At 35.5% G+C, this 18,968-nt stretch overlaps 1 protein-coding gene across 2 annotated transcripts in view; it reads right to left on the bottom strand.

Annotated features, from left to right (window-relative positions):
- Positions 1-18,968, bottom strand: part of TINAG (tubulointerstitial nephritis antigen) — a 46,200-nt gene that overhangs the window by 8,964 nt on the left and 18,268 nt on the right. The window contains exons 7-10 of one of the 2 annotated variants that reach the window (XM_083829228.1): positions 13,584-13,764; positions 13,085-13,130; positions 8,836-8,941; positions 1,815-2,680 (exon numbers count right to left, since the gene is read on the bottom strand). In XM_083829228.1, coding sequence (XP_083685354.1) covers positions 2,623-2,680; positions 8,836-8,941; positions 13,085-13,130; positions 13,584-13,764 — 391 coding nt within the window. In that variant the 3' untranslated portion in view covers positions 1,815-2,622. Of the gene's footprint in view, positions 1-1,814; positions 2,681-8,835; positions 8,942-13,084; positions 13,131-13,583; positions 13,765-18,968 lie in introns of those variants that run through there. The other variant, XM_083829227.1, reaches the window with a different exon arrangement.

The following is an 18,968-nucleotide window of genomic DNA, read 5'->3' as shown; positions in this document are numbered from 1 at the left end:
TAATGACATTCTGACCTAGCTGAATAATCAGAGATTTCCAATATCTCCAGGAAAGCCAAGGCCTTGGAAGCTGGAGGGAAAATGCTAATGATGTGATAGAGAGCAGCAAATTAGACACGGAATCTGCTTTAGGTATGTTAATAACATTAGAAAGGAAATGTAAGAAGCTGGGATTAAATGTAAGCAAGATCATGCATGTTTTCAGTGAAGAACTGTACAGTGTATGACTGGAGCACTACACTAAATCTGAGAAGACACAACTGGAAATAATTAAGAGTAAATGTAACAGGTATCCCCCACTACTCTGCACTAGTTCAGCCTCAACTTGAGTACTGCATGCAGTTTTGGGCATCACAGCGTAAGAAGGACCTAAAATTATTAGAGTGTCCAAAGGAGGGCAACAAAGATGGTGAAGGGTCCAGAGTGGAGGATGTATGAGGAGCGGCTGAGGTCCCTGGGTTTGTTCAGCCCAGAGCAGGCTGAGGGGAGGCCTCATGGCGGCCTGCAGCTCCCTCACGAGGGGAGCGGAGGGGCAGGCGCTGAGCTCTGCTCTCTGGGGACAGCGACAGGACCCGAGGGGACGGCATGGAGCTGGGACAGGGGAGGGTCAGGCTGGGGGTTAGGGAAAGGTTTTGCACCCAGAGGGTGGTCGGGCACTGGAACTACTCCCCAGGAAAGTGGGCAGGGCACTGAGACTGTCAGAGTTCAAGGAGTGTTTGGACAATGATCTCAGGCACATGGTCAGATTTTTGGGCATTCCTTTATGTGGAGACAGGGTTGGACTAGATGATGTTTGTGGGTCCCTTCTAACTCAAGATATTATATGTTTCTATGATTCTATTTGTATGAGGAACTGAGAAAAATATATATACAATAATTAGCAACCTAGATATGTGTAGGGTTCAAAGCCCAAGGAGAAAGAGAGAATTCAATGTCATATATTAGTCTGTAGATAGAAGAGTGGGAAGAAATCAAGGAAAGAAAACATCAAGGAAAAATCTCCTGATAATGAAGTAATTTAAATCCCAGGGGAATTGTTCCCAAGGGGAAATGACAGAGACTTTTAAAAGTGACTTGACAGATTCTTGGACAACATCCTACAGAGAACAATATTACATTTTCTGGAAAATGACCAAAATAATCTAAAAGCACTTTTTGTCTCTTGCTCTTGTGATTATTCCATCTTGATATTTACTTTAAATGAATGACATTTCAAATGCAAACAAATGCTGGACCTCATTACTCACAGAGACAAGGAATCTATTAGGCTTATTTTTAACAAAGCTTTAGACCGCTGATGTCCCAACCTTTGGTATTTTTTGGAAAAGCTTTCAACATTACCCTCTACATAATTTCCATTTTTATTAAGAACAAGAAACAATTTTAAGGAATCATTAAGGAGAAGGTCTGCTTATTAGTTATAGAAAATTACATAAAAATGGAGTTTTATTTTCTGTGGCAAATCTATTCTGTTAAAAATGTAGTACTTAGTTTTGCCAAACAAAACATTCATGATCTTCAACTGAAAATAACCTCGAATAAAAAGAAATAATTTCACCAACCTGTATTCAGTCCCCTTTGGGAGAAAAAAAATAAGCAAAATACTCCTCAAGGGAAATCAATTCCAACTTGCTTTGAAAACACAATTCTTGCACTCCTTAGATAAAAGCATAAGCACGTGCATTCTTCCATAAAAGGATTTTCATAATTTTTTTGTCCAATTCTGAGGTTGTCTTTTTCAGTAGTAATTTTCCCTTGATATTAATACAGTAGAAGTAGGCTCTGAATGCACAACAATGTGTGACATTAAAAAAAAAAAAAACAAAAAAAACTAGAATATGTAGAGTTTTTCAAAGCACGGAAATTGGTTTTGTTTGAACATTCTTTAGTTTCTTTTTCAAGAGTCTGCATTAGTACAATGTAGATGGACCTCATGAGGCACAGGAGGAATAAAACAAGTTTCAGGGAAAATGAAGCAGCTCATAGTTAAATATCATTGAATACAGAACAAAACTAGAAGTATAACCTAAAAAACAAGAAGAGCTATCAGCATTTGCTTTAAAATGGAGGTGTAGTCAGTTTTGTAGGAGGACAGAGACTAGATCCTAATGTGCTTACATTCAGCTTGGCAAGTAAAATGCTGTTAACAGCAAATAGAGGGAAGAGATCTGGAGAGCATTCTGAAATATATACTAACTGACTCCTTAAGAGTGAAGATGTCAACTAAAAAGAAATAAGGCCATAAGAGTGAAGGAAAATGAGACAAATGTGAGCTAAAATCTCAAGCTCAAGATTCATGCAGTGGATTTGGAGGTCAATGTTTTGCATTAACTTAGGAGTTAAACTGTTTACTGAACACAGATGCTCTAGGAATCAGCATTCTGCATCATCTTTATAATTTCTTCCATCCAACAACTTATATCTAGAACAGATTCTTCTTACATACTTACCATCCCCATCTTACGATCAAAAATACACAAACAGTAAAATGCTATTTTATATCACTATGTAGTTCTTTTTCTATCAGCTTTAATTCACAGTTGCAGTTTCCAAGTTAGGTTGAATTCTGGATTCACTGAAGTCAATGACAAAACTCCCAGTTTGCAGGAATAATGTCAAGATTTATCTCTGTTGCTGTTTGTTTGTTTCACTTTTTTGCCATGGCTTCTCCCTGGCTTTCCTAAGAGTGTGCACATTGAAGATCATGTCACATTTCTTTGAATAAGATGAAGCACAGATATAAGTCTTTAAAAACAGCATACTCAAAAGAATTATGAAGGAAACATTGCATGCATTCTGTTTTTAAAGTTACATACAAAATATAAGACTCATATTGTTACTTTTTCTTAATTCTCTTTTTTTTTTTTAATTCAAATAGTTATTTCTACATTCACAGAGATCTTCAGGTCAAATGGTAAACTAAAAAACCTTTTATAATTTCCAATACAATATAAATCACATTATTTATATGGTTATATGTTTAATGAGATATTTCTGACTCTTTCCATCCCCCCAAAGTAGCTGGTGATCAAATATGACTTGGTGTAGTCCAAATTCATCCCATTCAATTTATGTTAACTGAGACTTTGAATTAGGAAAAGAACCATTCTGCAATCGAGAAGAATAACTCCTGAAGACACATCTCTCCTAAGTGCTGACCCCAGCCAATGCTAATAAAATGGACTCATTTGTCCACCTAATACTGTGTTTTCTATGTAGGCAATGTTATTTTAGTGTCACCACACTAGCCAAAAGAAAAAAAAAGAAAGAAATTTCTTTGCAAAATGACTGTCTTCCCACAGACTACATATACTGAGGAAGACGATACAAAGATTACTCAGTCCTCTCATCTTGACCTGGTTTATTTTAATAGAAAAGTTCTGCTTTCATATGAGGGTCACAGTACCTTCTTCTACAAATAAAAAGAGAGCAGGCCACAAGCACTTGCATTCTGAAACTTTTCATCTCACTTCTTCCCTGGACCTGGTTGTATAACTGTCATGATAATACCAGGCCAAAACAAACAAACAAACAAACAAACAAACAAACATAACTATGGTAGGGCATGTCCTATTCTTGAATACCTGCAGGTACACAAAAACACAGTACCTTCTTAAAGACTAGGATTTTAATCTACTAAATTAGAGAACAATTGTGTTCTTAATCTTTGATTTTTAAGGTCAGAGTCACTGACTAGTGTTCTCTGCCAGACAAAATTTTTCAGAAAACGGCTACTGGAATTTGAACCTATGGTTTTGCCTGGACATTTTAGCATGAGAGATGAGTGAAATCATCAGTGAGTCAGTAGTTAAATCATTCCCACAAATCTGTCATAACAAATTGTATAGGAAACAGTCTCATGAATTTAACAGCAAGAATTGCTAAACATTGTGTATCTTTTCCCTGTGATCTTGTATTTATCTTTGCTGTAAAATATTTTTGTGTTGCTGTTCAGTTTTTTAAACTGTAGTATCTGATATTGATTGCCTGAAATAAAGAGAAAGAAATTAGAGAAAATGAACTTATTTCTCATGAAAGAAAAAGGGTACTCATCCCAAAGTTTCTTTAGCTGGGAAGAAAATAATTTGGGTTATGACTTTTGGTGGTTTAAGATGATGCCTCTTGGTTATTAAGAGTCTGAGGTGGAATAAGGACGAATGAATAGGAAAATTAAGAGTAAAACAATATCTGTAAAGCCAAAAATTGGAGCGTCAATAACAGTAGTCATGGGCATCTTTTTTAAGCCTTTGGACTTCACACAGATGAGTCATTTAATTTTGTATTAAATGTTAAAGTGCTGTTGCTCTGTCTGACTAGCCCCTCAATGCTAAAATACAGGTTTTTGCCTCACGTGTCAATTTTATCTCCATTAGTGTGCCTCTTTGTGTAAAGAAGCAATGAATTCAGCCCATGCTTTTTCAGGGCATAGTTGTTCCAATGCCATTTAGTCTGGTGCATTATTGAATTTAAAGCTTACAGTGAATCACTGATAAAAATAGAAGGGAAATTTGTTTCCTATTAATGTACATCTCTTGGTGTCCTCTTATGAAAGTCCTTTGTCATTCTGAGCATCTTCTACATATCTGAAAATCTATCTTGTTCATGAATCAGTATCTAAGGCTTTTAATACAATTATTCTTGCTCCGATCTTTAAGGTGACAGTTCATAGATTTGATTGTAGCCAAAGACTTGGCCTTTTTTAAGGCCTTTCTGAATTTTTCAGTGTCAGGGGAGCAGCAGATGCAGTTCTTTGTGTGGACAGATCAGATATTATAGCCTGGCCCTGATGCTAAACTGATGCAGAGGAATAAGGCTGAGGGAGAATTTGTCTGAGCAGGTTTCAGAAATTAGTGATAGATTCTTTACTATGTTATGCCTATCTTTTTAAAAAAAAAAAAAGAAATATTTGATCTAGAGGCGTAGCTACTTAAACCAACGTACTTCCTCTATAGTTATAGACTTTGACATCTTTACACAATATCCAAACCTGCCTCACTCTCACTCTTTTTTATCCCTATAAACATTCTTTTTCTCTTCTGTCATATTTTCCTGAGTGGAATTAAGAAGGTCAGAGGAGTAGAAAACTAGGAAAAAAAAAAAAAAGTGGAAGAAAAGGTAGACTAGTTTTCTAAAGAATCTGCTATAGAATAGACTTGACATGTTCGTTTGGCAACTCCAACTTAAAAGTCTAGATCTGGTAGGTAAGTCAGCAACCAAGTTCCTCTTTGATAGGAATTTAGTCTGTTTTTATGATACTTGGGATAAAGAGTACAGTTTCACATCATTTTTCAGTCATTAGTATTCTTAAAATGAGTGCAGCTGAAAATGTGAAAATTGCTAAATTCAGCCAATTTTGTCTTCCTTTTTCTCTTTTGTTCTCCGTAGGTTTTTTGTGCTTCTTTAGCTTGTTCTCATTATGGTGTGATTTGAGTTGTAAATATATGTGTATATACACGTAAATCCTTGTGTGTGTGTACATATATACAAACATATATATGCAAGACATCTTGAAGATACTATCTTACTATAAATATAATGCACCAGTCAGTTTGTTGTTTAAGTTACTTTATAATGCCTTTACAAGTGGGATTCATCTAATCTAGCGTAGACATTTTAATGTTAGCTCTGCAAGTCTGACATTATCCTCAGGGGTTCTTTTATAGTCAACAAAAAGAAATAGGATCCAACAAAGCAATTCGATTCACTTAAAGACAGATAGGTAGGAAAGAGCAGATCAACAGCCATGGATGATAAAGAGAATCATGACTGCCTAGCAGAGATATGACATCTAAATTTTACACATCAAAACTTAGCTCTTATGAATCCCAGTCTCCATTATTCACTTTTTCTGCTTACCTCCCTGCCTCTGCAGACAAGACACAGAAACTGCTTGAGAGATCCTACTCTCTCGAAATGTCAGCAGGCCAGTCCTGCCTCCTGAAAGCCCTGTTTTACTGTCCACAGAGACCACGTTCTAACCCAAACCATCTGCTACCTTCAACTGCCTCCACCTGGCTGCTCCATATTTTGCTTTCATGCTTCCATGCAGTTGTTTTCCCATTCTCTCCTTGAGCCTGAGGTTACACACTGCCTCACTGGAGAAAGATTCATCGTTCTATCAGAGCTGGTTTTATGAAATAGAAGCCTTAAAATGATAGAAAATAGCTAACAATTTTAAATTGCACAACAATGGAATTCAGTCAATGGAATTCAGTCAATTAATTCACAATTCTTATGATTCAGTGATCAGTTAGACAGTTTCTATGTGCAAATCTGTTTTTGTTAAAAATAGCTCTGGAAAACTTCACTAAAATTTCTTTCCATTTTATAACACTCCTTTACCTTATATGTAGTTGAATGCATGAGCAGCTTATGGCACTTTCAAAAATGTTTTAGATTTTGCAAATATCAGTTCAATATGGTCAATCATTATTATAGCTGCCTTTTACAAATATTGACTCTTTTGTACAGAAGGAGTCATAAATGAAAAATCAGATTACAATAAATATCAGCCTGTACAAAGCTGCATTTTTTTTTTTACCATACATCATCATGTCTACCCCTTTTTCTCTCTCTAGAAACCATTTCTGTGAATCAGAATGAAAACCATCATCAATATTTTTGTTTCATGTTCAACTTTAATTAGATTCTCATGAGTTTTTATTTAGGTCAAGGAGTTTGCATTGTCCTTTGAAAAAAAAATCGACAACAAAACAACAACAAAAACCAAGCAAAGAATGGCAAATAGCTTATATCCGGGCCATATATTTTACATTCAAATTAGTTCAAACTATTGAATGATATGAAAAAATGACAGTTTTATCCTGAAGACATGTAAGTCTTTTCAAAACTGTTTTAGACTTCATAGTGCAGAGTCACATTTTATCACTGGATTTATCATTGCTAGAAATTTAAGCACACCTGGTCTTGGGATCTAACACCCTCCAACTTGTCAAACCTGGATCCAATTTTACAGTTAAACACTTCTGCAGATATTTATGTGGCATAATCTCAGCAGTCAGAACACTTATACGTTAGAAAACGGAAGGATGAGTAATTCTTTATATTGTTGGATCCATTGGATACTTCAGCAATTTTCAGTGAAAATAAGTAAGTAAATGCATTTCCACCATATTGACCTCCTAACAGCCTGAGGTTTCTTTACCTTCACTTTTCTTCTTTTTCCTTCACTTTCTTGCTTGTGTCCTTTGGCATATTAGACCACTTGCCTTTCCTCCTACTCAGTGTTTTGCACCAACCAGTCAACATGATCACCTCTAGGAAGCTGCTGGTCTAAGTCAAGGCTTTCATTGTTTTGCTCATAAATGGCTCCTTACCTAAGGGTTAACTTTCCCATGCACAGTCTATCAGTTCCCATTTAAATCAACAGCCACTTCAACACATTAACAGCCCTCTTTCTCCCTTCTCAGCCATCACATTTCCCCCCTGTGCCAGTGTTGTCTAATCACTCCCCTCTGTAAATTGCTCAGCATATATTCCTCTGAGGGAAAAGTTATTACCACCCTACATTTTCACCAAGCATAGGTCTCCCAGAATCTGCACCCACAGTTCCATAGCAGCTCATCCTTGAACTGAGGTATTCAAACTGTAGTGTAAATTTTATAGTTTAATTTTATTAATTTATCTTTCAGATATACCTTAAATATATATACATAAACCAACATATACAGGCTCTCATTTTTAAACATCTTTTCCTAATGCAGTCCTCTGTTCCATAGTCCATGCCAATTTCTCACTTTCCTTGCTTCATAACATTTACTTCAGGAGCTTTTCCTCTATTAGTCTGAGTCAATACTTTTTGCAACTGTATAGGCTCAAGGCTGATCCTGTATAAGCCTGCTGCTTCTCTCTGCTGCTGTGTCACTAGCAGGCACATTCATAATTCCTAGCCAGCATTTTGCACAACCGTAAGCATTTCCTTGTCCTTTGCAAAGGTATCTTCACTAAGATCACAGGTACAAAATGCAATTTATTTCACTACATTATTTTCTTGAACTACATGTTGAAGATAGTCTCAGCAATCTTCCTAGCACAGGCCTGAATAATTATTTATTTGATATTCTAGATCGCCTACAAAATATTTGTTTGAGGCTTATCTCTAGTCATTTGTCTATGTAACTATTCACTCAGTGATTTAATAAGTGCATCCTTGTATATTCCCTCCATGCCAGAGAAAAGAGGCCTGAGGTGTATTCTGTAATTCAAGTGCATGCACATTGTTAGATACTTGTCATCTCAATATAGTGGCACTGTTCTACATTTGAGGGAAGATCCACTGGTGTATTATTCATATTCTTCTGCAGCAGTTTCAGACCTAGGTGTGTATTTCTTGTGCATCCCAGATAAAATAACCAGCACCCTAGCAGCAGCTTATTTCTGTATGGGTATGGAGAGCCCAGACTGCTGTGTAAGCACACCTGTGCTTGTTACTTAGAAAGCCACTGGCAATTTTTATATTTCACTTTGCATTCTGCTTGGTGACGTGCTTCAATTTAATCATTTCTGTTTTGTTCTTAACTTGCTGTGTACATGGAAGATATGTGAGCACGCACCAAAACATGTTATTCTATAAACCACTGTATTTGAAGTCTTAGAGTAAATGTTGGAGTGGATTAAAAAGTCATAGGTCTATAGCTCTTTCCAGTGATTTCTTAAATTCTCAGATATTGAAAAATGAAGCAACAATAATCTTACATTGGAAGGTAACAGCGTTACACCTCTGACAATGAAGCCATTGGGTTCCAAACTGGGAAATAACGTTTTACTAAGTTCATAACTAGCAGAGAAAAGGGTAAAAGAATATGTTTTACTCACCCAAGGAGTTTGACTGAATGTGTTTTCCATTTGGAACCTGCTTTGTAGGAGTGTCTGTAGATCCCTTCTTTGTAAAGGAAAAAATCTTCATACACTTTCATTATAGCTAAAAGAAAAACAATAGGAAAAATAGCACAGTCAGTAAATATTGCTTGTACTGTAGTTTGCTCCTTGGATTTTATCAATGAGATTTTTTTTGTGTGTGTGTTGTACTGTATAAATGTACTTTGTAATTAGAGTAATTACTAATTGCTCAGAAGTTCCCTACTGCGAGTAAATTAGGCAAAATATTGCAGCACCTGTCTCTCAAAGGTCTCTTGTCAAATTACTTGGCTTTCCCTGTCATGGGAACTCCCTATCATGGACTTATTCCAATATAGTAAGAAGAGATATCTCCTCTTGAAGGCTTACACAAGTTTTGTCAATTCCAATCGAATCCAGTCCAATAAGACAAATCTCCTCAAGGTTCATGCATAAAATCCTCAGTTCTGACAAGCATCTGCATAGTCAAGAAAATTATTTAACAGTCGATGTTTATCCATGTATATAACATCCTGTGAAATATGGCAGAGTGCTGATTTGTATGGCTTTTTCTGAACCTCATATAGAGTTCATCAAGTACACTGGAATATCCTTATGGAAAAATGGATTTTCTATACCTATATTCATGCCGACTTTCAGTAGAAAGTATTGTAGAAAAGTGGAGCAAAAAACTGTGTGTCAATAACAACATAAGGCCAAAGAGCTGATGGAAATTTTGTGCAAGAGAATGAATATTACAATTTGAATTTATAACTATTCATTATTTCAGAGGAATATCAGTTATTTGATTTTTAAGGAAATTATTTTGGCTTCTTTTCCAGTTTGTTCTGCCACCATAGTACCATTTGCTTTGTTACTTGGTGGGTTACAAGATCCAGAGACAAGAAAATATTTTCCAGACTTACATTACCTAATCAGAAGCATAAATACAAGCTTAACTTCAGCCTACATTTAGCTTATGATTTTAACACACAGACTGCCACACAGCTTTGAACATGAGAATTAAAGAAACCCCATCCTAAAGTCTTGCGCCTTGGGATTTCAATAAAGTACTAGTTTCATTGACAATTTTAATGTGGTTGGAGCATTTATAACATATGTGTCTGGTATAGATCTGAATCACCCAGTAAGTCGAGCTCATGCTGCAGTTTTTTCATCTGGAATGTTTTCAAATTACTTTCCCCTACCTGCATATTGTCATAAACTTGAAGGAAATTAACTGTCGTTATGACCTCTTGGCCTCTATCAAGTTGGCTGAAAACAAAATACTTCCACAAATTTTAGGGGGGAAGAAGATGGGAAGGCAAAGAACAGCTCAAAACACGACAAACCCACCTACCCATGAAACTTGGCTGAAAATATTCATTGCTAGTTAATTCACATCCAAAATGTATGCAGATAGCAACACAGTGAATTAGAAACCATGATGCTAAGTGGCAAGTCTTGGGGAGAATTATATCAGTTAAGTAAGAATAAATAAATAAATTAAATTGACTTAATGCTACAGCTTCTGCCAGAGCTGTCTGCAGAACCAGAGCTCACAGATACTGACAGCAACTGACCAAGGGGAAAATAGCACAAGCTTTACTCTTGCTTTCTAGTTGCAAGGTCAGGACTCCACTAGAGTTTTCTGTAAAGGTTTACCCCTTCCCTCTGCCCCCAGGCTCACTAGTGTATAGACCTAGGAGTTTAACTCCTCTGGATGTTCCTGTACCACTATATCAAGATCTATATGTTCAATTTCAGGAAACAACTTACTCTGTAGAGTACCTCTAAATCAAAAGCATGTTCTTGGCTCTTTGAAGAAACATCATACCTAAATTACTTTCACTGAAATGAAATAGAAATTTCTGAAGTGTGTTTCCAGAATGATTTAGTCTACATGAAAGAATTTCAGCTGATTGTGTATTAAATCTACACATATGGTGTGTGTGTGCAGATATGTGTATAGTTGTATACATTTTTGTGTATACGTATATATACTTATCTGTACATATATACATACCCTGCAAATTAATCAGGAACTAGGTACATGAAGTGTAGAGTAAACAGAGATGATAACTCAAAATCAAACACTGAGATGTTTTTATTTACTCAGTGACAATGTTCTGATCTGGACTGTGACTTGGGTGGGATGAGATGATCACACTACACCAACCAGCAGTGTACTATCCCACATCACAGATACTTTTTCATTTTCCAAAACGAATGGATTAATTATTAATGAATCAGAAGAGGCAGCAATTTTTAATATCTTACTGTAGCTTATGCATGAACTACCTGTCATGCATGAACTACCTGTCATGCTGAGCTGTCAGGTCCATGTATAAATACAACAGATTATAAGATTTGTTCTACTATTGATACCTCTGCACAAAATTCTTAAATTAGAATCCATGTGTCTTAGACACGTGAAGATACAAACCCAAAAATTTGGTTGCTACCAGAAGAAAAAAAAGGGGGTAACACTGCACATTAACGTAGCTTAGTGCTTTCTCCAGATCTTTTTATTGTGGCAGCAAATCAGATACTCCTTTATTTCCAAAATCACGATAGCTGAAATTACAAGTTTTCAATACTTGTTAGGGTTGAAAACTTTATGTATTACCAGCGATGTGTTCACTTTTCTTTTGGTTGAGACTGACTAATGTGACAGAAGAGAATGTTATCCTATGTCAGCACAGTAACTATTCAGAGCATTTCCATTAAAGAATGTTGTGGGTAGTATTTAAATGCCCATTTGAAAGTTTTCAAAGAATTAATAATCTTCACTGTGTTTATTTGAATACTGATTTTTTTAAAAAACTTTTTCATCATTTGTACCTGAAACTGCTAATCACTCAGTTCCTGGATCACATCATCAAATAAAACAATTATGTTTGATGAGATAAATTGTCATTCAAACTTGAAAGCTGCATTAGAAAGTTTTTAATTACCTTTCTATGTCTACTGTTTCATAATTGCTGAAAATATACATATTATTCTTAATGCTAAATATGCACAAAAATCCAAGTATATTCATCTTCAAAAAAGATCACTTTCTATGTCATTATCTTGAAAGATTCTCAAATGTTTTCAAGCTATTAACTATTACTTATTACATTAGATAAGATTAGCCATTAGCACTTTGTAAGTTCTTGAAGAATGACAGGTGAAGGAAAAACGGAAAATAATTTTCAGAAGCTGAAGAACACTTGCAGGGTGCTTTGAGGAAAAAAAGTGACAAATTCCTGGATCATAACTGTGACTCAGTTAAGATTCTCATTACAGCAAAAGGAAAGTATGGAAAGCAATTTCACTCAGCAATAGACACTCTCAGATATATGCTCTCCTTTAGATCTAATTTTCCACATACAACATTAGCTTTACCTCATACAGACACTTTCTCTGAAAAATCATTGACATACCAAAATCATATGAATTATTGAGTGGTTTAATGTATCAAATGGCTGAATCTAGATTACTTTATATGGAATATTTAGTATGGGCAGATTAATTTAGCAAACTGTGTGTACATATTTTAGGAATGCAATATTAGAGAGTGATCTGAAATTTTATCTTCAGGATCCCACTTTTAGCATGTTCTTGAAATCAGTGGAAATACTATGTTCACCAAATGCAGCATGGGAAAGAACATTTCCCTTTAGCAAACAAAGTTGGGCAGAACATAGACTAATATTATTGATTTTGTTAAGGCTCAGCTTCAGATTGCAGCTGCCCACCTAACAAGCTGTAAGAAGTAACTTCAACACCATGATGCACTGAAATGAATTATATCTAATAATGAAGATTTTAATAATGAATTGGAGGCTGTGATAATTCATTATATACTTGAGGTCAGTAGAAATGTAGAGGTCCCCTGGTTTTGCACTGGTCATCCATCCATGAGGTGGACATCTTGCACAATGCCCTTTCCAAATCCCCAGATGATGTCAGCATCATTCATGGCTGCAACCAATTAAGCTAAACAACTAACTCTTCTCCCTCCCCTCACTCCCTGCTGAAGTCTCTTTATTGCACTAGGACTTGAGTCCTTTGTTGCAGGAGGGCTCCTTACACAACAAAAGTTACATAAATGCTGGAGTCTGTGCATATGCCTCTTTTATTCACTGTGGAATGTAACTTATGATTTCTAATACTTTGATACAAGATCATTGTACATTGATTATTTCAATAACAATATTAACATCTTTCAAACTTACCATACCTTGCACTGGTCCTTTGTCCATGATTTCTTCCATTATATCGGTTTCCTGATGGGAGGGAAGCAGCAGCAGAGACAGCAAGGGAAGAAAATACATTCTGTTAAATTACTTAAAAAACGCATACTAATTTATCATTGTATACATATGTATATAGATGCATAAAAAATATGTCATTGTACTTGTATTTCTGCTACAGAATATTTGGTTTACCAAATGAGCAAAACCTTCAGAAACATGTTTAAGAATCACTAATACACGGTTCCAGCTGCATAATTTCTTATCTATTTCCTATAGGACCACAAAGCAACGTCTCTTTGAAGAGATAACATAAAACAAAAAAAAAAAGTAGGAAATTTAAACCAATTCTGAAAAGACAAAGGCAATAAAAATGAAGACTCGCTCTATCACTCTTCAAGTAAAACAGACATATTTCCACATGCCAGATATTTTTTCCCAAAGGAAAAAACATAATGACAGGATGAGTGCACAGCATGAACTTACTTTTGAAGAGACCCTGTAGTGAGAGCCACAGCGGTATAGCCGATTGGATTCTTCTAAATCATTGGGGCATGGCCCACTTGTATAGTTTTGTCCATATTCACTTGACACATAACAGTGATTTTCACCTGGTGGATCCAAGTGATGCTTCCAAAATGATGGATAACAAGCGTAAGATACAACCCTGTTCAGTTTAAAAAATAATATAAAATAAAAAAGTTGATAAGAGTATTTTTAAACTTGTTTTATTTCAAGTTTTTAATTATTTTGCTACTGTAAGTTCACAGAAAGAATCATTCTTCAAACATATGAATGTGTCTGACAGCTTCAACAGGAAGGTGTTTGCTTCATTTTGTATGTATGATGCTTATGATCAAGTTTCAGTTGCAGTAGTTCTCTCCCCGCCCTTCTCTAAATAGAGGTAGGGTAGAAAATGTGTCAGCACTGCCCTTTGTCACCTAGCACATTCACCTCATTAAGAATGCATGAATGCTCACACTGAATAAGATCAATAAATTACCAACTTTTTCAACAGTATCAATTTGTCAAAAGTGGCTTGTGAAATGTGCATATTTGCAGCAGAAAACTTTTAAAAGAAATGAATCATTTTCTAGTTTTATCTACATTTTCTACAGGAATTTTGCTGAGAAGCTACAGGTCCTTTTGTTTCTTTCAGCTAAAAAGTCTTAGAACTTACATTTTTCTCACAAAATAAAGAGAATATTTGCTCATATTTTCTTGTGAACTTTTGTTGACGTAAAAAATCCTATATTAAATTTTTTAAAGGTTTGGGTAAAAATAATTGGTCTGTTGGCAAATGAGTAAATTTTTTGGTTCTTCCAAAGAAAGGTCCAATGCTTAGTGGTTAATACCTAAGTAATGCTTAATTAATAGAACCAACAAACCTCTGGAGTGAATGCACCTCCTTAAAAGGGAACTTTACTACCTGAAATACATGAGAGATAAGTACAAGTGAGAACACGACCTGAGAAGGTGTTAAGTACTGAACTTAAGTAAGTTAACGAACTATCTGACAGTAGAGAAGTATTAGGAAAAGCATTTGATTATGGGTTGGTAACTGGGTTGCCTTATCTTGATTCATGGGAAAAATAAAATTCTCTGGAGTGATGCTGACAGAAGGGACTTCGCCTAGTTTGAAGCACTGAAAAATGACAGAGAAAGTGTGAAACTCAGTAGGGATTAAAGTGGTGGGACTTATTGCGATTTTATAATTGTACTATTTTGCAATAATGTTTTATGCTTATAAAGCCAACGTGAGTATGATTAAATAAGGTTGCTTTATCTGTAATCTTCATTTTCCCATCACATTGTTCTTGACGGGGTTAAACTCAGGATGAAGTCAGAAAGTATAATTCAAGATAGAGAAATTCAAGGAAGCAGAAAAGTATAGGCTTGTGCCTGGAAGTGAACACGAACCAAAAGGACAAGCAGAAGTATAGAATCATAAACCGTAGAATCAGAGAATGGCTTGGCATGGAAGGGACTTTAAAGATCATCTAACTTCGACCCCTCTCCATGGGCCGGGAGGCTACCCACTAGATCAGGTTGCTGAGGTAAACTTAAATGGCTGGTAAGCATGTGGCATCTGGTGTTCAGAAAAGGTCAGTGACTATCCTGGGATGATCAGGCCACAGGGCTTCTTCTGTAGGTTTCTGGTTATTGACAGCTGGACCCTTTTGAGGAAACTGAAATGACAGACCGTGCCGTGATATAACAGCAGTATGTGTCTGCTCTCTGCAGCTCTTGAACACATCCTATCTACTTCTTAGAAAAGTATCTATATCAAAACATTTTCCAAATGCTGAGTTTTTGCTCACACATACAACAGTTAATTTTTTTCATATTGCTCACTATAAATCTGCATTAATGGTTTTGATTTCAAGGTTTTAGAGTTTAGTTATAGAAAATGACTCATTTTTAACAGTTTTAAATAAACTTGTATATTCTAGAAAGATTATGTTTTTTAAATATTAAGTCCAGTAATGATTGGACACTTTCTATTGTTATGAAGATTTCAAAATCACAAATATCCATTTACTGCAAGAATCTTGGAGGAAATGTTCAATAGAAAAATCTGTGAAATGAATTTATAGATCTAACTCAATCAAAGACAAATCTTTGAACTGAAAAAATTCCTCTGGATGACACTCCTCTAGCTGTAGGCTTCAAAGACTCAAAGGTATTTAACGCTGATGCTGTCAAAGTAATGATTGTGGAAGAGCTACAATAAATCACCTGAGGTCTAAACCCATGCTAATTTTGGATGTGAAAATCTCCAAAGTGCTAAATCAAAGGAGCTTTGAAGAACGGGTTAAGAACCCCCATTGCATCCAAGAATGGAGACTGGTAATGAAAATAAGGGGTAGTTTCATGGAGAGGAAAGGAGAGGTTTTAATTCTTTACCTTGGCAATACATCAAAACCTTAATTATAATGAACTGCTTCTTCATACAGTAGCTTATCCTGATATATTCAGCCATTTTGACTGTCTGACTAACTGAACATCCTTTTTATTTGCTTCACTTTATTCAAGTAAAGCATATATTTAAAATACACTTACTAACAATATGAAACATTTAAGTAAAAGCACCCAGAATCTACCATTATTTTATATATTTTTATGAGATTTTGGGACCTTTTGGTTTTCTACATTGTAGCACTATATGTTTCTAAAAAAATATACACGCTTCTATGATGTTGCCATGGAAGCATATCAGAAGGGCTCTTCTAAGGAATGGAATAAAGTAGCTCACTGAAACAGAATATTTTGAAATGTGTAGTCCTATGAAAAGGATATGTATTTTAGTAGCTCAACAATTATACTGAACTTACTGAATCTGAAAAAGAATAAACTGCATTTCCATGCAGTTTGAGGCATAATTAGATTTGCCTGTGTTTACTTAGTCATTAGGAATTTTAAAAGATGAGCACACTCATGCTTCAGCTACTCTGGCATTTTCCCATTAAGTCTTCGGTTATAGAGCAATTGACCCTGAGGAGTGTCTTTTTGCTTAGCAAATTGTTTCTGCCCAAACTAGACCAACACACTCAGGAGTTGCAGAAAACAGTAACTCTGCCTACAAAAAAAAAAAAAAAGACTGCCCATCTAAGGGCAATCAGGCTGTTATTGCTTAGGTCTTCAACCTACTTACTGGTAAGTCCTTTTAATTCCTTCTGAAATGGCTGAAGATAGTCTGATTCGCCAGATTTTAACTGGGGAATGATAAGTATTTAGGCTACATGTACATAGGATGTTGTTGTTTGTTTTAAAATGTATTATACTTTATTTCTTCCACTGGGTAGAAATAATACTTTGTTTTATATATATGTGTATGTTTTCATATATATATTTTTATAATGTTTATATAATGTATCTATATATGTAATTACTCTAGTCACCACTGATCATAGCATTCCAAGAGAAATACAGCATTGCTGATGAGTGCAGTCAGGCCTGCAAAGCAGGTAAGGTGGGTAAATACAGCCCTTAGAACACAATCCCTCATAAGCAGAGCAGAAGTAAGTGACTGCAACCCAGTGTAAGTGTGCTTAGAAACACCATGGAAAAGAACAGAGGACAAGTGCATTCATGAGATGGGGATCTTTTTCCCCCTTCTTTCAGTCTGATTACCCCATTGGAGTTGTCACAGATTCTGCATGGATGGCTCTTACATTTATGGTAACAGAAGTGAAGCAAATGATTAACTGGCATTCTGGATCTGTGTAGTATTACAGACTTGACAACTCATTCTGAAATAGCAGTTACTTTTGAATTCTTTCACTAACTACAGTTTTTGCCATCATGATTGACATAATTTAACATGAAGATTGCCTTTAACTCCTTGCCAGAACATCTGTTTGTACATCCTGAAACATCAGTACAACATTAAACACTAAAAACCTTTAAGGGAAGTGGATCAGAGAAGTCCTTGCCATGAGTCATAGAAGAAAAACAGAAACAAATGTTAATGGGTTTAAGTGTACATATATATAAGCATATAAATAAATACTAGGACTAGGACCAAGCAACATCCATGGAGAAGCATCATAAGCCTGTGGTGTTCTCATACATTCTTGGTGAATTCATCTAGTCATGTTTATGTGTTTAGCTTTATCAAAATATTTCCTTTTTTATTGCATATATATCTGAATTGAGAAATGAGGACATAGTTTAAAATATTAGATTATGTTAATAGCAAGTTGGCCAAACCTAATTACAATAACATCCCTATCAAACCCTGCAACCGCTAGGAGCCCAAGCTATGAAACAGATCAGGTCCTGATTACAAGCAGTATTTGTATTCAAGTGTGTAACCATTTACTTCCTGAAAGTAAAATATTTCTTTCTCATTCATAAAGACTGTAAGCTTTAATTTCCATTACCAGATTAAAAAAAAAAAAAAAGCTTCCAAACCTAATTGATTCCTATGAAAATATGGCTTGTAATTGAGATGCCTAAAATTATTAATAATTAGATTTATTCTTTAATTAATGGGGGAAGACAGAGAGAGAGGGAGAGAGTTAGACAGTGATTCAGCCCCTCTTACAGCAGATTTCACTGTTAACTGGGTGCTCAGCCTTTCTGAAAGCTCTCCTCACTGAACTTTATGGAAGTCTTCCTTTGACTTCACTGGCAATAGTTTAGGCCAGCACTATATTTTCCTGAAAATCTATCAAAAACTTGAGATAAGCACACTTCAGAAATCAGAAAGCCAGAAGCTTTAAAACAGCATTGAACACCTGCTGTGAAAATTTACAAGCCCACACAGAAAATCAATGTGCTTTCTGCCTATTGCAAGCTATGGAGATAATGAAAAAAAAAAAAAAAAAAAAAAGATTGCAATACACTGGCTCATAAAATAAAAGTTACCTGAAAGTGTGAGGAAGCAAGCACCACTTAACTGGGCTCATTCAAAAAACACTTTGGAATTTATCCCATAAAATTCCAATTTTTCATAGTCAAAAGTAAAGTGTTGTAGGGTTTTAGCTATAAAAATGATTCAATCATCAGCATTAGTGGATTAAATTTTTTACTTTTTTTTTCCAGGTAAATGTGATAACATTTGCTCTTGGCCACTGTCAGAGAGAGAAGATTGGACTAGAAGGACCCTTGCTTAGACCCAGCATAACCATTCTATTGCTCTTCCAGCATCTGTCCTCACTCTTTCTATCTTTCTATCTAAGGTGTTTATTTGTGGCTAGAATAGTTGGAGGAGGATTTGAAATATCATCTGAACTTGAGGAATAAAAATCAGGATTTAGAAATATTGTGTATAAAAATGGGTAAGTAGAGATATTTTCATGTTTGGTACTTTGATGGTGAAGCAAAATCTGGGGGTAAGCATGGAAGGCAGGCAAACTTCTGTAA

The sequence above is a fragment of the Anser anser genome (assembly GCF_964211835.1).
Source record: "Anser anser genome assembly, chromosome: 3".
Classification (NCBI taxonomy): domain Eukaryota; kingdom Metazoa; phylum Chordata; class Aves; order Anseriformes; family Anatidae; genus Anser; species Anser anser.
Note: the sequence above shows the minus strand (reverse complement) of the source record. Positions and strands in the feature narration are given on the sequence as shown.